Source organism: Callorhinus ursinus, unplaced genomic scaffold (genome assembly GCF_003265705.2).
Source record: "Callorhinus ursinus isolate GAN/ISIS: 27379988/994484 unplaced genomic scaffold, GSC_fseal_2.0 scaffold17, whole genome shotgun sequence".
In the NCBI taxonomy this organism is placed as follows: Eukaryota; Metazoa; Chordata; class Mammalia; order Carnivora; family Otariidae; genus Callorhinus; species Callorhinus ursinus.
This window is the reverse complement of record NW_027397079.1, coordinates 21,598,318-21,624,005: the sequence shown is the minus strand read 5'-3', so window position 1 is coordinate 21,624,005 and position 25,688 is coordinate 21,598,318. Positions and strand designations below refer to the sequence as shown.

General features: G+C 34.5%; 1 protein-coding gene across 4 annotated transcripts in view; it reads left to right on the top strand.

Moving 5' to 3' along the window:
* MICU3 (mitochondrial calcium uptake family member 3) overlaps positions 1 to 25,688 on the top strand; it is a 104,830-nt gene that overhangs the window by 31,283 nt on the left and 47,859 nt on the right. For all 4 annotated transcript variants that reach the window (XM_073902370.1, XM_025886310.2, XM_073902369.1 and 1 more), the window contains exons 2-4: positions 12,070 to 12,223; positions 18,748 to 18,779; positions 25,024 to 25,102. In XM_073902370.1, coding sequence (XP_073758471.1) covers positions 12,070 to 12,223; positions 18,748 to 18,779; positions 25,024 to 25,102 — 265 coding nt within the window. The remainder of the gene's footprint in view (positions 1 to 12,069; positions 12,224 to 18,747; positions 18,780 to 25,023; positions 25,103 to 25,688) is intronic.

Sequence of the window (25,688 nt, the reverse complement as noted above, 5' to 3'; positions counted from 1 at the left end):
CCGAAGGCAGTCGCTTAACCAACTGAGCCACCCAGGCACCCCACTTTTGACATTATTAATGGAAGTGATCTCCATGATTTAGTCCTAGCCTTATGGATTCCTATCTTACACCCCAGTGGCCTTATGCCAATTTTCCAGGGACTAAATTTCTTCTTTCTGAATCCAGGCTTCTCTTGATTTGGTCTACTTATCTCTTCTTTGAATAATGGTCTTCTTTTTTTTATTAACATATAATGTATTATTTGTTTCAGGGGTACAGGTCTCTGATTCATCAGTCTTACACAACATACAGCGCTCACCATAGCACATACCCTTCCCTTTGAATAATGGTCTTAAGCCAATTTGCCTGCTGCTTGAACCACTGTGTATCACCTTATTCCTGGCTGATATCCACAGTCTGGGTCTTGTACTTGGTTCAGGATTGTGCCAAATAAAACATATGCTCTAGTTCCCTTTTTCTGTTCTGGCTTCTCTTCCCTCTTCTGCTGTGCCCTCCTGCAATCCTTCATGTAGGAAAAAGGGTAATCTACTAAATTTGAGCATCTTCCAAATCATATTTGTATCTATCTTTTTCTCCAACAATAAAGTACGTCTATGTTATAACTACCACTATTCATTCAAATTTGAAAAGCTATATTCTTCTCTGTCTGGCCTGCCCTAATTCATATATTGATAAATGTCTCACTAAATATACTCTTCATTTGTTCTTATTCCTCTAATCAAAAGTTAGAAAAATTTGTGAATTTCATTAACCCCCTTTTGAAGCAATATTATAGAAGCAGAAATTCTTTATTATAGAAAAGAATTGGTAATGTATGACTGAAGGAAGCTAAGTGAAGTAATATGTAGCTAGTAATATTGTAATTATAGTTGACCCTTGAGTAATGCAGAAGTTAGGGGCATCACCACCCCTCCAGTTGAAAACCCCTATATAACTTTTGACTCCTCCGAAAATGTAACTACTAGTAGCCTACTGTTGATTGGAAGGCCTTACTAGTAACATAAGTAGTGGATTAACACATACATATTTTGTATGTTATATGTATTCTGTGTTCTTGCAAAAAGTAAGCTAGAGAAAAGATGTTCAGAAAAATCATAAGAGAATGTACATTTATAGAACTGTACTGTATTTATTGAAAAAATTGTGTAAGTGGGCATGTGCAGTTCAAACCTGTGTTGTTCAAGGGTCAGTTGTACTTTAAAACTTTAAGTACACAGACCCTTTTAAAATCTAAATATGAAAAAACCTACATATGTAGTTTTTATATATTGCAATCACTTGGGAGGGGTGAGAATTGAGTGCTCCACATTTTAAGACTTAAGCAGCAAATTACTTTTGTCTGTATCCCTACTTAAGAAGAGGTTCATTTAACCAGAATTTTTACTGTATTAAAATAATAAAATGAAAAATAAATCTCATACCTTTTATTGCAATAGCTAAACTTAAGTATTTACCAACATTAGTTTTGTTTTGTTTTTTTTTAACATTTTATTTATTTATTTGACAGAGGGAGAGCAAACACAAACAGGGAAGCGGGAGAGGGAGAAGCAGGCTCCCTGATCCCACTGATCAGGGAGCCCGACCCGGGGCTCGATCCTAGGACCCTGGGATCATGACCTGAGCCGAAGGCAGATGTGTAACCAACAGCCATCCAGGCGCCCCCCAAAGTTAACTGTTTGTAAATACCCGGTAGTGCAATTGCTGGATCGTATGGTAGCTCTATCTTTAACTTTTTGAGGAACCTCCTTACTGTTTTCCAGAGTGGTTGCACCAGCTTGCATTCCCTCCAACAGTTTAAAGATATGTTTGAACAACTTTTTAAAAAGATACCCACAAATTATGCCATATCTTTCTCTCTAAAACTTTAGATTATCTTTTATTATCTCACTCTAAATTCCTAGTGTGGAATCAGAAGCTTTTCTTTTGTTTGTCCTTGTCTCCTACCTGACCCAGACTCGGTATCCCTTTGACTCGTTATTACCCAGTTGCCAATTTTGTTTTCATCCACAAGCATTTGTTTATTCACACAATAATCATTTACCAAGCCTCTTAGATGTGCCGGGCATTATATTCAGCACTGGTTAAGTTCTTATAAACATAACAACTACTACTGCTCTCAAGGAATTCCTGGCTAAATGGCAGAGACAGAGATGTAAACAGATCATTGCAACCCGGTATGAATGGGTGAAAGGAGGAGTACAAGCGACGTAACAGGGATGTATAAAGAAGATAACTAGAATTTATTTAAAGTACAGTGTTGACTCAGGCGACTCTCAACACTCTCACTGTTGTCAGAGTTTCAGATATGTTATTACAAGGATGTGATTAGTTAGGGTTGGTTGGGAGCAGTATCTTATACAATACAGAGGACATGACTGCAGAAGCTTTACGACAGGTCTCCTTTCTGAGAGTCTGAGTGGAAGAATCACGGAGACTGTTTGATAGGGAGAGGAGATTTATCTTCTTGGAAATAGCTGCAGAAGTTTCTCACTTCCAGAGAAATGAAAAGCTGAGTTGATCTAAAATATTACTGGAGCTGACCATACCTCAGAGACCATTATCGTTCCCAGAGCTCATCTCAGGCACAGAGTGAAATTAGACTCATTCTTGTTTCTACCAACAGGTTAGGACTAGCTATTGGGTAGTATTAGTTTAGTTGGTTTCATGAGGTGCTAGCAGTAGACAGCTATTGAATATGTTGATAATTAGCAGATCTCTATAGCAGACACTCTAAAATAAAGCATTTAGGAGACCGGATAAATAGCAGCTTAACACCTACCACTGGGATGAGTGGAAAAGCAAGCACTGTAATCCCAGGGGAACTACTGAAGGATTCAGGAAAAGGCCTCAGGCACAGGTTGGCAGGTACACAGGTACGGACGCGGGGAAATAAGGGGTAGGTTCTGATAATAGGAAGCAAATCGGAAGCTGAATTCCCGGTTCCAGAGCAGGACAGGCACCACCACCCAAATCTCTGGCCTGAAAGTCTTTGATTATTTCCAGGGTGGGACAGGATTGGTTCCAGAGACTGAAATGAATGAAACAAATACCACAAATAGTGCTTAAGTATGTTCAACAGGTGCTTTTAGGAAGAGGAAGTCAAGGACACTGTTTCAGGATCAGAGGTCTCACAGTGGAGACTCTGGTTCTTCTCAACAGGGAAAACAGGAATTCAGGGTACAAATATTAATTACATTTAATCTCTAAGAATTTTTAATTAGAACAAATTTTTTAAATTGGTAATTAATAAGCTATACTTCATGGATTGATGCCTAACAAAAATTATGTTCCAGTTTCCCTGCATTTAAAAGGAGCTTTTTGAGTGGGTCTGCTGATAATAACACCAACAAATAACTTCCAAAGACAGGAGTGCATGCAGAGAAAAGATTTCACCTTAGAATAAGCCATTTAAAAGAAGCATCTCCAGGAAAGATGGAACGTGGAAACTTTGTGTGGAAGTTTGAACTTTGGAGAAATTACTTCTTAGAAGCTTAACCAGTCTTCAGCTCCATCTATGCTTCTAGTACCCACCAGCTAAGTTCTCAGAGAGCTATTTCTCTTTGTGACCACTATAAACTTGAGGGTTTTCTCTTTAATATTCCTTAACAATTTAAAGGCTGTCACTTCCTTGGTTTCCTAAATAGGTGTTTTTTAGTTTGACTGTCAACCTATGGAAATTAAGAATTTTTCTTAAATGACCATGACTTATATTAACTCCTGTCAGTATTTTCCCTGTGGTTAACAAATGGTCTAGTTACATTTTATTGCCACGTTTAAAAGCCTTATTTTTTAGGTACATAATATTGGATTGATAATGGAGATTTTCATTTTAATAATGTTTTAACAACTAAATGTAGATAATTCAGGTTTTATGGCTTTCAGGTTTGTTTTTCCATTCACCTTAGCTATATTGTACTTATTGATGTTTTTTCTATATTGGGAATTTGTGATGCAAAAGGTATTATTTAATGAAACAGTACATATTAATGAAAAATGTTTAGATTAATTTTAAGCTTTAGAAATTAACTTTAGAAAGATATATTGGATTTAGATAGCAAAAAAGGTATTAAAGTAGATCATCCAGTGAATACTGGTATACTTCACCTGTTCCTTGTAATATAAGGATTATACCCATAGGTTCACACCAGTGTGCTACAGGGAAATGGCTGTATTTGTTTTTTAAAAAATGCTCTGAACATTAACATGATACAAGATCATTGTCATTTGTAAGCAAGCAAGACTGCCAAGAGGATTAGTAAACTGGTTTGAATATCATTTTTCACCTTTATTTATTGGTTCTTGTTTTTGAATGCTCATAATAGTGATGTTAGAACTTCAGTAGGTTTAGATTTTTTAAACTTTGGAAAGTTCAAAAGCAAAGCTGAGTCCTTTAAAGGTCTGAGAGTTCCTTCTCATATTTTGGGAATCTTCTAGTCTGAAGCTGTCCCTTTTCTCAGGGATTCTAGTGGATCAAGTCAGGTATCAGCTGAACTTCATGGACCACTGCTCCTTATCAACCTCGTAAACACTGTAAAGTTTAATGTGGTTAGAACTGTACCACAGTAACAAACAAACGAAAAAACCTGAATTCTTCATCTGTGCTCTTAGATCATTCATTAAGAAAATAGTCTGTTTTGGGGCACCTGAGTGGCTCAGTTGGTTACGAGTCTGCTTTCAACTCAGGTCATGATCCCAGGGTCCTGGGATCAAGCCCCACGTTGGGCTCCCCACTCAGCATGGAGTCTGCTTCTCCCTCTCCCTCTGCCCCTTCCCCCTCGTTCTCTCTCTCTCTCCCTCTCTCTCTCTCTAATAAATAAATCTATAAAAAAATTAAATAGTCTATTTATAAACCACAGAGAAAGAAGCACGTGGACAATTGGAAGGTTTGAGAGTGAATGTGCATAGATGGGTAGAACATGATTAAACCAAGCTTACTCATATTTGTCTCTAAAACACTTTTAGATAAAGTAAGTAATCTTCCAATTGATTATTTTATAATTAATTCATTTGTATATAGTGCACATACCAAGTATCTGTTGGATGAATGAATGAATTTACATTAGCTCAGTTGATTTTAAATATTCATCTTGGAAACTAAAAATTGTTAAAATATAATATAAATGAGTTTTGTCCAATACCTTTTGAGTTTTTGTTTGAGGATTTCTATTCTGGTACTTGCCCAACACATTTTAAATTTTTGTTTGGGGACTCATACTTATATTTCTATTTTGGTAAAAAAGGTAAAGAAACAAGAGGACCAGATGATCTCTAAGGTCTGTGAAGACCAGTCTAACTCTAAGCACATTTATTTCCAATGAACAAAGGAAAAGAAATACCTATTCCTGAGTTAAGGTAGAAGATAATGATCAAAACCAACAGCAGACATTGCATTTAATGGAAATTCATTAGAAGCATTCTCTCCAAAACATGGAACAAGATAATTATGCTTATTATTACTGATAACTATTCAGCATCATATTTAGAGACATAGACCTCTCATAATTAAGACAATGAAAATGAAGTATAAATATTAAAAAGGAAAAGCTACAACTGTCATTTATTATGAAACAATTTATGATTTACTTAGAAAATCGAAGGAAAAAAGTTATTAAAATTAATGAAGGAATTTAAAAAGGTAATTGGATACAAAGCAGATATATGAAGGTCATCAGAAATAACCAGTTGAAAATGTAACAGGAATAAAAGGTTCCATTCACAATTCACAATTACACAGAAACTATAAAATGTACCAAAAATCTACCGAAAATACGTAAAACTTATATGAAGAAAACTGCAAAACTTTACTGAAAGACATAGTTGAAGACCTGAATAAATAGATAACCATGTTCCCAGATGGGAAAAATCAGGTCTCCTAAATTACACCAAAATTGAGTGTCATCCCCAACAAAATGCTAGTAGGATTATTTAAATAGAATTTGGCACATTGATTTCAAAGTTCACTTAGAGAAGAAACTTGAATATCAATCACTATGAATATTTTCTAAAGGTTGATAATAAGATGAAATCTTGCTTTACCTAATATCAAAACATAACCACAAGCTATAATAATTAAAACAGCATGGCATTTGAGTAGGGAGTAGCAAATAATATAAAGAATATAAAGCCAACCAAAGTATTGATTTCCTCTTCTCTTCCTCTCATCCCATTCTCCAGTCAGATGAACCCATTCCCCCCAGTTGATGATAATTAGACTGTTTTAGGATCGGGCCAATATACTGGATCAACATGGGAAAATTGGTTTTTACTTTTTATGTTGCATTTGAGCAGTGCCAATGTATATTATTGCACTATATGATTTATCTCACTAAATTGAGAAGAGGCAATGAAGGAAGCAACAAGTAAGCAGTAGCAGGAAGCCCTTTTAAGCACCCAGACTCTGTTTATCTCTTATACATAAATCATATTCTTCCCTTTTGGGATATACTTTTTTTGTCTGGGGCATGAACCATTCTCAAACACCTTCCCAGTCCTTCTTTTAAGGTGTTGCTAAATAAACCTGTAGGCACCACCTAATGCCATTATCAAAAATGATGTGTATTATTGCTAAGGCAACAGGGGTAGAATTCATTAAGTGGAGTTTTGCTGTTTTTGTTTCAAGTTTTTATTTAAATTCCAGTTAACATATAATGCAATATTAGTTTCAGGAGTAGTATTTAGTGATTCATCACTTACATATAACACCCAATGCTCATCACAAGTGCCTTCCTTAATCCCCATCACCCATTTAACCATCCCCCGCCCACCTACCCTCCAGCTTTTTCTCTATAGTTAAGAGTCTGTATTATGGTTTGCCTCTCTTTTTCCCCCCTATGTTCATTTGTTTTGTTTCTTAAATTCCACATATGAGTGAAATCATACGGTATTTTTCTCTGATTGATTTATTTCACTTAGCATAATACACTCTAGTTCCATCCATGTTGCAAATGGCAAGATTTCATTTTTTTGATAGCTGATTAATATTCCATTATACACACACATGCACACACACCACAGTTCCTTTACCCATTCATCAATTGACATTGGGGTTCTTTCCATAATTTGGCTATTGTTGATAATGCTATTAAGTATCGGCGTGCATGAATCCCTTTGAATCAATATTTTTGTATCCTTTAGGTAAATACCTAGTAGTGCTATTTCTGGGTCATAGGGTAGTTCTATCTTTAAATTTTTGGGGAACCTCCATCCTGTTTTTCAGAGTGGCTGCCCCAGTTTGCATTCCCACCAACAGTGTAAGTGGGTTCCCCTTTCTCCTCATCCTTGCCAACATTTGTTGTTTCCCGTGTTGTTAATTTTAGCCATTTGGACAGATGTGAGGTGATATCTTATTGTAGTTTTGGTTTGTATTTCCCTGATGATGAGTAATGCTGAGCAACTTTTCATATATCTGTTAGCCATCTGGATGTCTTCTTTGGAAAGATGTCTATTCATGTCTTCTGCCCATTTCTTAATTGGATTATTTGGTTTTTGGGTGTTGAGTTTGATAAATTCTTTATAGATTTTGTATACTAACCCTTTATCAGATATGTCATTTGCAAAGCTCTTCTTCCATTCTGAAGATTGCCTTTTAGTTCTGTTGATTGTTGCCTTCACTCTGCAGAAGGTTTTTATTGTGATGAAGTCCCAGTAGTTCATTTTTGCTTTTGTTTCTCTTGCCTCCCAATCTAGTAAGAAGTTGCTACGGCTGATGTCAAAGAAGTTACTACCCGTGTTCTCTTCTAGTATTTTGACGTTTTCCTGTCTCACACTTAGGTCTTTCATCCATTTTGAATTAATTTTTGTATATGGTATAAGAAAGTGGTCCAGTTTCATTCTCTTATATGTTGCTGTCTGTTTTCCCAACACCATCTGTTAAAGAGACTGTCCTTTTCCCAAAGGATGTTCTTTCCTGGTTTGTCGAAGATTAGTTGATCATACAGTTGAGGGTCCATTTCTGAATTTTCTATTCTGTTCCATTGATTAGTGTGTCTGTTTTTGTGCCAGTACCATATTGTCTTGATCACTACAGCTTTGTAATATTACTCGAAATCCTGAATTGTGATGCTTCTAGCTTTACTTTTCTTTTTCAAGATTGTTTTGGCTATTCGGGGTCTTTTGTTGTTCCCTATAAATTTTAGGATTGTTTGTTCTAGCTCTGTGAAAAATGCTGGTGGTATTTTGATAGGAATTGCATTAAATGTGTAGATTGCTTTGGGTAATAGAAACATTTTAACAACACTTGTTCTTCCGATTCATGAGCTCGGAGTATTTTTCCATTTCTTTGTGCCATCTTCAATTTCTTTCCTACAGTGGAGTTTAAGTGAAAACTTAACTCTACTTGATCAGATTTTTTTCTGAAACTTACTCAGGTGGTTAAAGGATTCACACCATCCTATAGTTCTGCCTGTTTTCTCTCAGTAGAGAATGGATTAGAGGCAAAAATCACAGGCCATTACTGTAAAATTTTAGGGAAGTAGTGTGTGCTTACACAAAAGTGTGGCTGTGGCAGATGTGAGAAATTAGAGGGAGAACAACAGGTTTTGTTGATTGATTGTTAGTAGAAGTTAAGGAGAAGGAAGAGTTGTCAGCATTAGCTCATGGAAGGTGGATCAAATTCCCAGCTGCAGTGGTCAAGCGGGTTTGGCGTGCTGGGACCAATGACAGACACTTAGGAAGGAACGTTTCATGAGAAAACACAGGTACATCATAAGCAATAATGGCAGCAGCAGGTAGAAGCGGAAGTCACAGATCAAGTCCATATTAGATGATAACAAATAAAGATGTTACAGGCAAAAACTGTGGTTCAAGATGTTAGACTAAGGCATGGCTTCAGATAATGGTGCAGAAACCATGAGAGCTCCACACAGAGTGGTCCTTCAGGGAATTCTCTGGAAATCAGTCTTGGTTGATTGGGGCCAGTTAGGTCCAAGGAAATGGCCTAGCAGGAAGAAAGCAGGAGAGTAAACTGTGGTCCCAGATAAGGTTGATTTCCCTGTCCTAGGAGGAAGAACCCCCTGGAATATATGTATAGAAAGGGACCTAAGATGTTAGACTGATCCCTGAGGACTATTCAGGGAGATTATTGCCCATTATTGACATTAAGTTGCTCAGTGTCTCACTTCTCACCCATGACAGAGCCAAAACAGTTTCCCAATACCTATGGATTACCTGAGTAATTGTTACTAACATACTGCTGAACTGGCTTGTCTCTGGTATGGAGCTGCGTTATCTTTCTTTTTTTTTTTTATTATGTTATGTTAATCAGCATACATTACATCATTAGTTTTGGATGTAGTGTTCCATGATTCATTGTTTGCGTATAACACCCAGTGCTCCATGCAGAATGTGCCCTCTTTAATACCCATCACCAGGCTAACATATCCTCCCACCCCCACCCCTCCAGAACCCTCAGTTTGTTTTTCAGAGTCCATAGTCTCTCATGGTTCGTCTGGAGCTGCGTTATCTTTCTAAAGAGCATCATTTTCTTTGTGTCATTGCTCTACGTAAAAATCTCCTAAAGCCATTTTTTTATCAGATTAAATTCCAGTGCTTTAGTCTGGCATTCAGAAATCTTATCAGTTTACTTACCCTTTTCCATGAATGCAGATCCTCTGCTCTGGGAAGGTTCTTACCGTCTTTTCAAATATTCTGTATAAACCTAGAATGCTCATATCTTTTCCTGACATTAAAATTCATATTTTTTCTTCCTGAAACCTTATTTTTTTTAAGATTTTATTTATTTATTTGAGAGAAAGAGAGCACAAGCAGGGGAAGCAGCAGAGGGAGAAGGTGAAGCAGATCTCCTCTGATCAGGGAGCCCGATGCGGGGTCCCAATTCCAGGACCCTGGGATCATAACCTAAGCTGAAGGCAGATGCTTAACCAACTGAGCCACCCAGGCGCCCCATGAAACCATTTTATTAACCTCAATCTCTATAGTGCTTTTTATTTTGATTTACTCTAACCTGACTCATTCCTTTCTTCCATGTTTGTACCGTTTGTCTCTCCAACTACTATTTTGTCCCTCCATATACATTGCATATTTCTTAAAGGCAGAGACTATATATTCTATCTCTTATACATGCCATTAAAAAGTAGGGAGTGAACCTTTCTTTTAGTTTTTATTTGACTACTTGTGTAATGTTTTTAAAAGTCTTAGTCTTCAGAATAGTGGGAAAAGATGAGTCATTTGCCTAGCTTTTCGTTTAATAAAGTGTAACTTAGAAATACAAAATGTAGTCTCCTCGTTGAAAGTTCTTGTGGATTGTTTTGATACGACTTCTGAAGATATTAGATATTTAAATAATTTTAATAGTTTACACATAATCTGCATTATGACCTCATAGACATGGAAGAGACAATAAATAGAATAAGCTTGCCTTACATAATAATAATTTCTATTATCCTAAATAATTTTTTCTAATATAAAATAATTTTTATGAAGTGTTCAAAATATAATTATTATACTGTTGATAATCTTGTAAATTGCTATTAACTCCCTAGAGGCAGAGTGAAAATATATATGAAAAGGTTTTGGTTGACCAATCAAATCCACTCTTAGGAATTTATCTCAAGGAACTCTTTGTACATATATGTAAATATATTCTATGCTGGTCATTTTAACATTGTTTTATAATAGTAAAATACTATGAATCACCTAAATATTCAACCATATGTAATTCATAAATTGTGCTATCGTACAAACATTTACTATGAAATTTTATACAGTTACTAAAAAATGGTCTACTAGAGTATTTAGTGTATTTAGTGACATGAGAAATTAGCCCTGATATATTAATAAGTGAAAAATATCAGATTACTGAACAGTGTAGTGTAGTCCCATTTTTGCCAAAAAAAAACTATATAAATTTTAAAAATTCTGTCTTCTGAATTATATATAATAATATGCATCACTTTTGTAATAAAAAAATCCTTCCATTAAAAAATAAATTTGCTGTGGTTCAGAGAGAAAATAACAGTGAAAAATTATCCACAAAGAAAGGTCTTCAAATTAAGGAAAACAAAAGAGACTTCCTCCTCCCCCCGCCCCCGCATTTATACACACTCTTCTAATTCTGTTAATCTTAACCTTAGGTAGAATTCAGAACAACTATTGGTAGTAACTGTACTATAGTGATCTAGAGTTAGCAACTTCAGTTCTAATCTAAGCGCTGCCACTAAGTGGTTTCCTTAGTGGTAGCCCTGAATAGCATATCAGGGTTTCACTTTCTTCTTTTAGAAAATCAATAGACTAGGGGCACCTGGATGGCTCAGTCAGTTAATCATCTGCCTTCAGCTCAGGTCATGATCTCGGGGTCCTAGGATTGAGTCCCACATGGCGTTCCCTGCTCAGCAGGGAGCCTGCTTCTTCCTCTCCCTCTACCTGCCACTCCCCCTGCTTGTGCTCTTTCTCTCTCTCTCTCTCTCTCTCAAATAAATACATACATAAAATCTTAAAAAAAAAACCCAAAGACTCTACTGAACAGAATTCTGATTAGATCAGTAAGGCTACTTAGAGAGCACATAGTAGGCATTCAGCAAGAGTTAGTGTTCTTTCTAAAGAAACTATTAGCTCAGAAAATTTCATGTTTTCTGAAACTGAAACTTCAGAAGTAAATTACTGGTCCTTTAAAGTGCCAGTTTATTTATTTATTTATTTATTTATTTTAAGATTTTATTTATTCACGAGAGACGGGGCGGGGAGAGAGAGAAGCAGAGGGAGAAGCAGGCTCCCAAGGAGCAGGGAGCCTGTTGCGGGACTCGATCCCAGGACCCTGGGATCATGACCTGAGCCGAAGGCAGACGCTTAACCATCTGAGCCACACAGGCGCCCTAAAGTGCCAGTTTAGAATTTTCAGGCCCTTAATGATATTTATGGTAGGATCTTTCAAACAATTCATTTTATTCACATGGGTAATTTATTTATAAAATGATTAAGTTCTCCAGAAGACAGTATTTTCACACTTGGTCATTTACTCTGTTAATTCACCTTCAGCATAATTAAAAGCATTTAGCTTCTAAAAGGAGACATTATTTCACACAGTTCACATTTATTTACTTTCTTAACTTTAGGTTGCTATCAACCGAACAGACATCGAAGACTTAGACCTCTATGCTACGTCTCGGGAAAGGAGATTTCGTTTGTTTGCTTCTATAGAATGTGAAGGACAGTTATTCATGACTCCATATGATTTTATTTTGGCTGTTACAACTGATGAGCCCAAATGTAAGTATATTTTGTAAATTCTCTTAATAATTTTATGAGATTTTTTCTTATCTCTGGTTTGTAAAAGTGTGGAATAGGTTAAGTTTTCAGAACAACTAACCAAGTAATGTATTTCAAAAGACATTATGCTATATAATCTTACTAGAGTAATATTTCTTATAAACTCTGACTGATATCTCTTTTCACAAACTTTCATTTGTTTTCTCTTTTTCAGTTCATTGAACTTAAAAACCACCTTACTCTTGATATTCTTTATAATAGGTTCATATTCTGCCTGTTCAGTTCTTCTATCCAGCATGAGCACAGTAATTCAGAGGACTGGCTTTGAAGCTAGATCTGGGTCAAGAATTCTACCTATATTTCTTCTGTATTTGTCATGGCTCCTACAGGGCAAATACATACTGTTACTCACCTTTTCATCTGTTAGAGCAGTGGTTCTCAGACTCTTTGGCATTATGTACATTCTTGTAAATCTCTTCAGTGAGTAATAGAAGATAGCTATATTCTCATCTGCTTTTTTTATTCAGTAGTTGCAGTGTGTTGTTTTTCATAAAGTATATTAAGAAAATCTGCCTCACAGATAAAGAAATAGGAAAAAGGAAGAGTATTTTAATAGCCCTTTCAGGTTATTATAAATATTCTTCTTTGATACTGTATCAACACTTGGCTAGTGGTAGTTTCTTAAAGTTTAGTTGCAGTGTGGAATTTGAAACTTTTGTCATCTGTTATGTTAAAATCCACTGGCCTACACTGCACTTTGAATGGATCTTTTACCCTTATATAATCTTGTAACATCAAATGGAAGATTCAGTTATACAGATCTTCCAAATGTTGACATATTTATCATACAATACATTTTTAAAATCACATTCAGTGATATTGTCATAATATTCTCTTTACTTATTGGAAAGCCGTCAAACTCATGGTGGTGTATACAAGTTTTCCCAAATTCTAATTTTTACTGAAACCTCAAATGTTATTACTGGCAACAAATATTGTCAGTTGTTTTCTTTAAGTGATAGCTGACTTTGTTCATTTGTAAGAAAGTGCCTGCCAGATACCTAAGTCTAAATAACCATAATTTGTCTGTCCGTTGTTCTTTCAAGTAAAAATCATGTTCCATGAAAAAAAGTTCAGTTCGCAGCTCAAAGAATCACAGTGCTTTCTCTCAAGACAGCAATAGTACTTTGGAATGCAACAGAGTGCTTTATGCACACTTCCCATTTCATCTCACAGCATATGATGACATACTCAAAGACACCTATCCAATGCCGGGTATTGCACTAGGCTCTGGAGATAAAGGGGTGAGGGAAACAAACAAATAAAAATAGGTGCCCTCCACCCTCACAATGCTTGCAGTCTGGTGGACAAAACCAACGCTGATCAATGAAGTAAATAAATAGCAAATTATATCTGTGATAAGTGCCATGAAAGAAAGATACTGAGAGCATATTTTGGAGAAGTAACTTAGGTAGCTCGGGGAGATATTCCCTGGGCAAATAAATATCCACATGAAATGTGAATTGTGAATAAGAGTTAAGTAGGCTTGTAGGAAGTTGAGAGTAGAGAATTTCAGCAGGAGAAACAGCAAGTATCAAGGTGCCATCACAAGAAGGAATGTGATACATGTGAGGAGGGGAAAAAGATCTGGGTGGCTATAGTGCAAGGAGCAAAGAAGAATATGGTATGAAGTGAGGGTGGGTATGTAGGGCAGTGCCAAATCATTGCGTTGGTAAGCTTATATTAAACATTTTTGTTTTTATCCTAAAAGTAATGGAAAATCATGGCACTAGTGTAAGCTGCAGAATAATTAGGTGTGTTAGAAAACAACTCAACTGAGTAACTTTTAAAAATCCTTTTGGCTTTATTCAATGATTCATGAGTCAGGCAGCATCCAGTCTAGCAGATAGTGAGGAGCTCCAAGGAGCTGTATAAAACAAAAGATTTATAGGCAGAAGGGAATAAGAATAAGAAAGTTATATGAGGCAAAAAAAGTGGGTTAGTTATTGTAAGGTTACTTTCCTTTAGAGGACAGCAGGGGTCTCTCAGGCAGATTACAAACTAGTGCTGATTGACTGAGTTAAGATTCCATTTCTGGTAGAACAGAAACTGTAATTAAGCTGTGGCTTGGTTATGTGGGTCTTAGCATAAGAACTCCATATTGAACCTGTTGTCTTGTTTTTAACAGGTGCATACCATTATTAGATTGTGTTTTGAAAAGATCTTTCAGGGTGGACATAGACTGAAGAGGGCCAGAGTGAGCATGAGCAGATCAGAGAGGAGACTTGTCCAGGCTTGAAAAGCTTCTAATGAGGGTGGTAATGGTGATGATGGAATAATGAGTACTAAAAATTTCTGGCTGGTTTACCTGTATGGATGGCAGTGGAGACCAGGTTTGAAGCGAAATATTTTAACTTCAACTTTGGACATGATGGATTTAAGATGCCTTAGATATCCAAAAGAGGAGATATGGAAGAGGCAGTTGGATCTGGCTTTTGATCATTCATTTCAAGTCATTGAAAATCAATGTACCAAATAATCAGTTGTTTGATAATCTCCTTGAAACTGCCAAAAAAATGCCTTAACTTATGTTAGAACAAATTATACCCCTTTTTCTTCAGAGCTAGGGATATGGCAAAACCTTAAATAAATCCTTAAGAGCTAATATATAGCATGGTTACTGTAATTGATAATACCATATTGTATAATTGAAATTTGCCAAGAGAGTAGATCTTAAGCATTCCTAATAGTACCCAAAAAAGTAACTGTGTGAGGTGAAAAAAAAAGTGTAAAAGTTCAAAAAAAATTAAATCCTAAATAATTTGGCAAATTGGCTACTTTGAAAATTAGCTTTTAATCAATTAATATTTTATATTTTAGATTATTTCCATTGGAAATGAGGGGAGAGGACTGGGTAGAGTATATATTTAGGGTTCATCTGTATGTGATTGGTAATTAATGCAATAATTATGGATGAGATTGCCTAGGAGGCAGTATAGATGAGAACATAGATGACCAAGGACCAGTCCTTGAGGAACTCCTAGACTTTAAATGGTGAAGGTACAACAGCTTGAAACATGAGCCTCAAAAGGAAAAATAGGAGTATCCAGAAACATGGGAACAAGATCAAGAGTATGGAGTCATAGAAGCCAAGGAAAATGAACAGAATGGTCAAATGAGATGTCAAGTTAGATGAGGACAGAAAAATGTCTACTAGATTTGGTAATTTGAAGGTTATTGATGATTTTTAAAATGATGTTTCAGTGTAGTGATTAGAGCAAACACCAGATTGCAAGAGCAGATGAAGAAATGAAGACAGTGAGTATAAAGGACCCTCTCAAAATGTTCGGCTGTGAAGTAGAGGAAATGAAAGATAGTAGTTGAAGGAGAGACTTTATCATACAATATTTTGTCAGGAGACTCTGAGGTTATCAGCTGAAGGAGAGGGAACTGTATGAACAAACACATGGGATCAAGAGAGTAAATGGTGTATTCAGAATAGTCCACTTTGGGAGTATGTAAGGTAGTAGTGATAGAAAAGGCTATAAATTGAGTAGGGCTCTTTTTTGGAGGAATTTGAGGGCTATGGTAAGGATTATAGTTCTCTGTGCTCCTTTAACCTCCCTTTCCTCCCTCCCTTCTAGAAATATTTATTGAGTACTTACCATGTACCAGATAACCATATTTCGCCTTGGAATTTGTTGTTTGATACTTTTTGTCCTCTTAAAATATTTTAAGTTTCGTAAGTGTAGAGACTGTACGTAGAAAAGGCCCTTATACAAAAATAGATATGTATGTGTTCCATACATTTGTTTAATTGACTTCATACAATGTGGACTTTTTATATTTATTATTAAGTTAGCACAGATTTGATAAAACTGTTGATGTATTTTTTAGAATATCAAATGGTATTTTTGCATCAAATCCTATAATTTTTGTCAAATTTATATTTGAGAAATTCAATAAATAATGCTTAATTTAGAATTTCATAGTTTGAAAATTTTTAATTCATTATTTTCTTGAATTTTTTCTTCATAATATACCAAGTGTAAGCCTGCTGGTGGCTTTTTACTTTTTGGAAATAAATTTCAAATTTGATTCTTTTCAAGGTATTACAAAACTACCACTTGCAGGAAAAAACATTCCATTATAAAAAACTTGCACAGGACATTTAACAACCAGAAATTAACTGATCAGTTAATTTCAAACTGGAACTTTTAAAACATAGTTAAGAATGATCACTAAAGATCAAGATATGTGTAAAAACTTTTTTTCAAGTGTGGGGTTACAAAAAGAAGTATTTGCCTCAGAAGAGAAAATGTTTCATAGACTGAATATTAAGTCATATGTGTATCAATGTGGCATATTGAAATTAGACAGACTTGTATTTAAACCTGAGTATTCATTTACTAGCTTTGAGAACTTTGTTAAATTTTTTATTTTTTTGTCTCCTCATTTATAAAAATAAAAATAATAGCAACCTCATGAGGTTTTTGAAGATTGAGTAATATTGGTTGTGTTTAGTAAAATATCAGATACATGGTAAGCACTTAATACATGTTGGTAGCTGTCATTGTCAACCATCTTCATCATCGTTTGAATTCATAATCATAATTTTTTAAAAAAATCTTTGATATAATTTTATGGTGACATCAGCAGGAAAAAATTGGTATGCTGTGTAAACATTTGCTTAATATAGTTCAAATAAATGTTAATCGAGATATATTTGTTGATTATAGCTTTGTGTTTGAAATCTAGAAAAATTCTTATTTTACCTACCTAAATAGAACCTAAAAGGTAAGTTTCCTTTCTAGAACTAAAATAATTGATTACCTTCATGTAGCTCCAAGTATTATTTTAATTTTAGTTTTAAAAAATATATTGTTAAAAATTTCAAACATACATAAAAGTATTAAAATATGAACATCAAGCTATAGCTGAAGAAATAAAATACATCCAATAGAATTGAAGTCCCTCTTCACCCAAGTTATATTTATATATGTAGTAACTTCATATGAAATAAGGAATTTAGAAAATCAGAAAATCCTTTGAAGAATAATCTTAATGGCTCTTTAGTCTTTATAAAAAAAGCTAATAATACTGAACATGGTGACATATCCGGCAGAATGAATATGTCTTTTGTGAATAATTTACCCTGGAAATCTCATAAACCCTACAAAACTCAAGAGTGTGTCTAACTTCCTCTTCTGATAAATAGCTTCTGAACATTGCATAAGAGCATGTGCATGTACTTTTGTGCCATTTGTTTTTCTTCTGTTCATACTGCTATATTTCAAAAGCAACAGAGTAATAAATACTATTTACAATGTTCTGTTCATTATGAAAAGGTGGATGAAATAAATGTATTAGAATTAAGGCTAAATGCTGACTTCTTTATAAACCTGTGATTTTAATCACTTGATTACATGTTTGTATAAATTATCTTGGGTAAAAAAAGGATATTGTTGCTATATAGAGAAGAAGTCAATCTCCATAAAAATCACTTTGCTGAATTTTAGAACATACTTCTATGCTTTCGATCTTAAAGTGACTTATATTGCTTACAAAAAAGAAAGTTACATGGCAAAAACTGCCTATCTTATAGTCCTGACTTCGATATACTGTTTACAGTAACTATGGTTAATTATAAAGAAATAGCCACATTACCATGTAAAAAATTATTGGTTGTCATTATTGTAATGTAGCTGAAATAATTAATATTTACTAGCTCCTAATGCAGCTGTGTTATAAGACTTAATGACATATAAACCTGGAGATAATTCTTGGGCAGACATTGGATATTCAGAGTTTTCAAATCTGAGCAAAGGAAACAGCAGTGGTGACTGAGCATTTATTCCAATATTATAAGATTTATAGTGTTTGAGATCTTCAAGGGTATGAGGAGGAATCAGAAAAAGAAAGTGATCTCAGGTAATTTATTCAACTATAATACTCTTGTTCTAGAAATGATTCTTAAATACAGGGCAAGAATGGAGAACAGGATGAGGGTCTCCCTATCGTGTTACCTGCTTTCATCTTCATCTCCTTTTCTCATTGCCCCCATCCTTCCCCTTCACCCTAGAAAGACCTGGCATTTGAATTATAACTAGAGATAAAGCAGAGATCATAGGCAGCACCTTAAAATTATAATTTCTCTATGTTCATATTTTATGTTCTAGTATGAATATTTAATAAATATCAGTATTTGTGTTTTTAAGCCCATAGGATGTTTAACATGGAGTAAGTTAACTTTATAAATCCAGAAATCTCCAAAGTAAGATGATTATGGAAAATATGTTTCCTATTCTGCTATCACTTATTATAACTAGTGTATAGTACATGAAACAAATACATAACATAAATAAAACCTATACCTTAGATCCACATCTCAAAGCTAAAAAATACTTTGTCTTTTAGATATAGAAGCTTGGTGTTATGAGTTAGGGTTATAGATGGTTACTGAATTCAGATGTACATTACATGAAGTATTTATTATCTAATTCTTTTATATTTGTTTATTACAGTTGTTAAAACGTGGAAGTCACTTACCAAACAGGTAGGTTGAAGCTCTTGGTGTACATATGCATGCACACTATGTGTATATATATATATATGCATACCCACTTGGGAAAATAGTTTGGCATTGTCTATAAAATTTAAAGATACACATACCCTGTACCTACCAGTTCTCTTGGATCTCAATTCTGCCACAGTGCATATACATATACCTAGTAAAGTTAAACTTGAATATGCCCTATGATCCAATAATTTTACACTAGTCTCTATACCTAGAGAAACTCGTACATGCATGAGAGGGTCACAGGAATGTTATTAGATTATTCATGGTTGGCCAGAAAGACTACAATACAATGTCAATAAGATAAATAAGCTTTTATATATTCATACAGTGAATAGTATAGCAAGTGAAAACAAATGAATTATACTGGTGCTTAAACTAGATGAATCTGGGAAACATAATGACAAGCAGTTCACAAAAATATAAATTACAGTTCCATTTACATAAAGTCTAAAAAGAAACCACTAAAAGATGCATTCATAGGTGGGAAAACTAAGGAACGATAAATATTAAATTCAAGACAATATTTACCTCTGGGGGAGATGGAAGGAAATATCATCAGTGAGAAGTGCAAAGAGGCTTCTAAAGTACTGGTAATTTTCTGTTTCTTAACAATTTCTAACTTTAAATTTTACATATATTCCTTTTGCACTTTTAAATGTATGATAAACTTCAATTAAAAAAAACCATATTAGTATAGCTTTCTAGGGAACTTCCTTAACCAGTTATAGCGAATCTTCTAAAGCCTGTAGCAATCATGATGTTTACATATAAACCTTTAGACATTCTCTTTCAAATTAGATAGAATACAAATATGTCTGCTATCACAACCACTACTCACTGTTTTATTACAGGTCTAAGCTAAGGTAGTATATTAATTTGCTAGGACTGCTGTAACAAATACCAAAGTTGGGTGGCTTAAGCAACAGAAATTTATTTTCTCACAGTTCTGGAGGCTGGAAGTTCAAGATCAAGGTGTTGGCAGGGTGGGTTTCTTCTGAGGCCTCCCTCCTTGGCTTGTAGATGTCTGTCTTCTCCCTCTGTCATCTCCCCATCATTGTTCTGTGCATGTCTGTATCCTGATGTCTTCTTATAAGGACACCAGTCATATTGGATTAGGACCAACTATAATGACCTCGTTTAATAATCTTAATTACCTTTGTAAAGGCTGTCTCTAAATAGTCACATTCTGGATACTGAGAATTATGATTTCAAATTTGAGGTAGACATAACTCAGGCTATAACATGTAGTATGACAAGAAAAAATAGGTTCTAAGGAGCAGGACAGTAACAAACAATATGATTGAGAGAAAAATATAAAAATGCATAGATTTCAAATTCAGATTTAGTAAAAGTTTAGCAAGGTTGCTGCTAGTGTTTCTGCACCAGCAATAGCAATTAGAAACTGCACTATCAAATAAGATACTTTTCACAATAGCAACAAAAACTATTAGATTCTTAGTGTACTTAACAGAAGATGTGCAAGATATTATTCTATTTTTAAGAGATATGAGTAAGCAGAGAAATATATCATGTTCACAGATGATTCGTTTAGAAGAGTAAGGGCCCAGAATTTTCCAAACAATTCTGAGAAGGAAGGAAGGGAAGCAAACAGACAAACAATAGGATGAGAACAATTGGGCCTGTCTCATATTAAGATTAATAATAGAGCTATAATTAAAATAGTATTATATTATTGCAAGAATTTTTTAATTAGATGAAAATAATAGAATATAGAGTCTAGAAACAGACCAAGGCATGTATAGGAAGATCTGTAAATCCCTGGAGGAAGGATTGACCTTTAGGTATTGGAACAATAGTCTTTCCAGAATGGGGCTAAATACAATTAAATATCAAACTGACCACCATATACAAAAGCAAATTTCAGATGGATTAAGTTCTTACTTTGACAAACAAAAAATTGTGAAATATTAGAAGTAAAATAAAGGACACAAGAGGTTTCATTAGATGAGACATATAAAACAAAGCTCAAAGGAAATTTTGGAAAATTTGACTAAATTAAATATCAGAAACTTTGGCATACCAAAAGAGTGCCAACAATGTTAAAAGAAGTATGACAGATGGGAAAATTATGCTTCAATATATTAACAAAACATTAAGTGTACTGTACTCATATAGAACTCCTGTAAGTCAATATAAAAAAGATAATCAGCTCAGTAAGAAAAAAAGAGGGTAAACATAGAATGGCTGATAAACATATTTAAAGGACCTCAACCTCACTAGTGATTAGGGATATGCAAATTAAACCAATAATATGATACTATTTCACACCCATCAGATTATCAGCTTCTGGAAATCTAGCAGTACCAATAATTAGCAACGAAGAAGAAAGAATCAGGTGAGGGTGTAAATTTGTATATTTACTTTTGAGAGAAATTTGGCAAATGTAATAAAGTTGAAAGTACATATCAAAAACTCTACTTTTAGAGAAGTATACTAGAGAAATATTACACCAGCAGTCCTGTGTGCGTTTTCTGCAGCATCGATTGTAATAGCCAAAATTAAAAAAAAGAAACAATATAAATGTCAGTCAGTTGAGAAATGAATAAAAAAATTGTGAAATAGGCATTCAAAGACAAATACAATAATACAGAGCCACAGTGAAAAAATACATCCAAGTTATGAATGGATCTAGAAGACTGAAAATTGAGTAACAGCAAGTTGCAGAATAATATAGACTGGCTGTTCTTAAAGTGCAAACACCTTTTCAGGGGTCCATGAAGTCAAAACTATTTTTATAATAACACCGAAAAGATAATTTGTTTTATTACTTGCATTCTCTCACAAGTGTACAGTAGGGTTTTCTAGAGGCTACAGGATGATTGATGATGCCATCAATCTGACATCTAATAGAGTATGTGCTTGTGTTTTTTTGTGTTTAAAAATTTATCATTTCTACTTCCACATGCATTAAATATTGATAGATATCCACATAAACAAGATCTCCTTGGGGTCCATAATAATTTTTAAGAGTATAAAGAATTACATTTCAGAACTGCTGATATAGAACTGCTGTGTAGCCATTAAAATGCAATGAAGACTATCTGGCAGGAAAATATGCCCATGAAGTATTAAGTGCAAAGAGTAAGTTACAAATCAATATGTAGAAAATAATTTAATATTTGCTGCAATGACAAAAAAGCTATATAATTATGCCTAGAGAGAATTAGACTAAAAGGATTTAAATAAAACTTTCAATTATGGTTCATTCCTGGATTGAAATTAGTTTTTATTTTCTATATTTGCTAATTTTTCTATAATGCATATAAATTAACTATATAATAAGACAAAATTGTACTTATTTAAGAAAATTATATAAATCTTTTACAAGGCACTATAATTCTAGGAAAATGAATTTGATACAGCAAATATCTATTTAATACCAACTTGCAATAAGCGATAAAACCAGATTTAGTGTCAGACTCCACTGATTTAAGGGCACAGTCCCCAACGGACTGCCCTTATTTCAGATACCAGCTGCAAGATCAAGTGTCCCCAGGCCCCCCACACCTCTGACCAACTGGCTACAAATCCAAGAGGCTCCCATAATTCCCCTTGAGGTTCAATAATTTGCTAGACTGATTCAGAACTCAGACACATTCTATATTTATAAGTAACAGTTTATAATTATTTTAAGAGACACAAATCAGGACTAGCCATATGAAGAGACTCCAAGGAAAGGTATAGGAAGATCCCAAACACAGACCTTCCATGCCTTCTTCCCATGGAGAGGTGTGTCACCCCTCCTGGCACACCAATATATTTACCAGTGGCAATGTCCACTGAGCTTGGGTGTTGAGTTATTAAGGGTTTCATTATGTATTCATTGGCCCAGTGATTGAACTCAGTCTCCAGTCCCTTTCCCTACCCCTCCCCAGAGGTAGGGAGAGCTCAGAGCCCCAACCTTCTAATCCCATGGTGGTTCTTTCTGGCTATCAGTAACCCATCCAGGGTCATCCTATAACCAAGTGTGATTCAAGGATATAGCATCTTCCAGGAACCAGGGGCAAAGGCCAACCAAAGTATTTATTATTTTTTTAAAGATTTTTTATTTATTTGAGAGAGAAAGAGAGAGCGAGAGAGAACACAAGCAGGGAGGAGAAGGAGAAGCAGGTTCCCTGCTAGCAGGGAGTCCAATGTGGGGCTCAATCCCAGGACCCTGGGATCATGACCTGAGCCAAAGGCAGACACTTAATCGACTGAGCCACCCAGGCGCCCCAAATTATTTATTATTATAACACTACTACATGTAAGAGACCAAGATCTAGGCACTGGGAATGGGGAGAGAGATTCCCAGTCTGAACGGAAATACAGATTTTAATGCGTTTTAAAACTTCTTAAAGTGAACCGAAGACAAAAATCAGTGTGTTAATTAGATAATCCAGACCAGAAGAAGCTGAATTATTACTAAAATAAACTGCTTAGTCAGTAAGGATCTGGTCAGTCATTTAGTAGTTGTGTGACCTTGGGTAAGTTCTTATCCTCTTTAAGTCTCAGTAAAATATGCACAATGAGGATTGTTAATTAAAATTAAATGAGAGATTATATATTGTCAGGCACATAGAGGGCACTCAATAAAAGGTAGCTATGATTTTTTTTTTTTTGGTTGTAAACTCTAGCTGAGTTCAAGCTAGAAGAGATGAAATTGAATACATGAAATAGTTAAAATGGAGAAAGAGAAGTTGATACTTATATGACAGATATGGTATACATTAAGGTATATCAAATATATGCAAAATGTTCTTTTTAATCTCTTGCTCTAACAAAAATATTTATGAGTTTATTGTTGTTTAAGCAGTAAATATTCCAGCTTCTCATCGTTATTCAAGCCCGAATTCTTACCCTGTGCCGTTGCTACTCTAATCAGACACTGTTGGCCGTCTGGTGGCATCTGTTACTTGCAGTGCAGAGATAGATAGCACTATGAAGGGGATGAAAGCGGGATTCACAGTGGGCTGCAGGGAATCCATAAATCCCCTAAAAATACCTCTGCTGCCTTTGGCATCCCAGGGTTTCTTTATTTGCCTGTCAGCTCAGCTTTGTAATGAAAAAAGAAAAAGCAGTTTATAGTGTTACAGAACATTTTTAGGTACAACCACATCAGGAAGGGTTTGTCTAAAAGTGCTTCTCAAACTGGAACATGGGGAAACAAAATCGCCAGGAGTTCTTGTTAAAAATACACATTCTGGTTCAGTAGATCTGGCTTGGGAACTGAAATTTTGCTTTTTGAACAAGCTCACAGGTTATGCCTAGGCTATTGGGGAACCACATGTTGAGTAGAAGAATCAGGTCTGGAAATAGAAGTGGTTTCTAGTGTTTTTCAGTGTGTTACTTAGCAAACCACCTTTTTTATTTCAAATTATTTCAGTTTATCTCATCAAATCCTTTAATATTTTTTCTTTACAATTAACCAAAATATAATTTTCATTTAATTATTTTGAACTCAGTATGCATAATAAATTCAAAATTCCTTTAGTATCTGAACAATGATTCAAATGTTTAAATTTTCCAAAATAGCTCCCCAACCTGCTGTGGTAGTTTGATTTAGAAACAAACAAAAAAGGCTGACTAAGCAATTGAAGTCTGTGTTCTTTACTGAATATGTAAGTTAAAATTAGAAAGAAAAAAAAAGGAAACAGTGGTCATAATCACTCAGTACCCCTGAACTCCATCTGACATCAGCACTCTTTGAGTCACTACTAAAATATTCTTCATTCTTTCCCATTTTGATCCTCTGTCCATTTACTTCCTCCACAAAGCTCCCTAAATCCAAGAGGGCTACAGAAAAGAGACAGTATGTGAAGCCAGGCCATCATCTCTGACCTTGATTAGGAAATCCACCTTTACTTACCACTTTCATGAAACTATCCTTTTCTAACTGGTTCCTGAACTTAAACTCACTGTCTTATCTTAATCTGATTATTTTATATATATTCCTCCACTTGCTAAATTTATCTGAAATTTTTGGTAGCTCTAATTGAATTCAACATAGCTTCTTTATGATTTATTTTATATTTAGACTGTGGGCAAATATTGGGTTTTGTGGTTGAACGAACCACAGGTATAGAATAGAATAAATACAGCCATGTCTCAAGTCTTTTAAGTGGAGAATTTTTTTGTATAAGGCATTTAAATATTTTATATCTATTTTATAAGTAAGTGGTTTACCTATTAAGCAATGTTATGATACCTTATGTTATAGGAATTAAATCAAATGCTCTCCGAAACACCACCAGTTTGGAAAGGATCATCAAAGCTTTTTCGTAATCTTAAAGAAAGAGGTAAGTTAACTTTAGTACTTATGCATTTTAAAATGGACGCTATATTATTCATACTCTTTATATATATTTTTCCTTATACTTAAAATAATATAACAAGTTAATTATATGTGCAGATGTGTGTGTGCATAGAGAAAAAACTGAGAAGAAAAACACCAAAATATTAATGATTGTTTCTGGGTAGCGGGATTAAAGGTGTTTCTTATTTTTAAATATATTTTTTATTGTTATATTAATCACCATATATTACATCATTAGTTTTTATGTTTTTAAATATATTATTCATGTCTTTCAAATTTTTTAGAAGAAAGTGAACTTTTATGGCTATAAAAAATTATTTTCCAACCATATTGAGTAGTGAGGGTTATATTTAATTATAGAAAGCATTTTTCAAAAATACTGATCTCCAACTGTTTTTCTTCCTTCCATTTTACTTCCAGGAGATTACAGATTTTTAAAAATTTAATATTCACCGTGAAGAACTTATTGGATATGTCTTTTGGTCACCCAATTTGAACATGTTTCTTTTAAAAACAACACTCATTGCAAAAGCCACCTTTCAACCTACTATATGATCTATATCTATGTA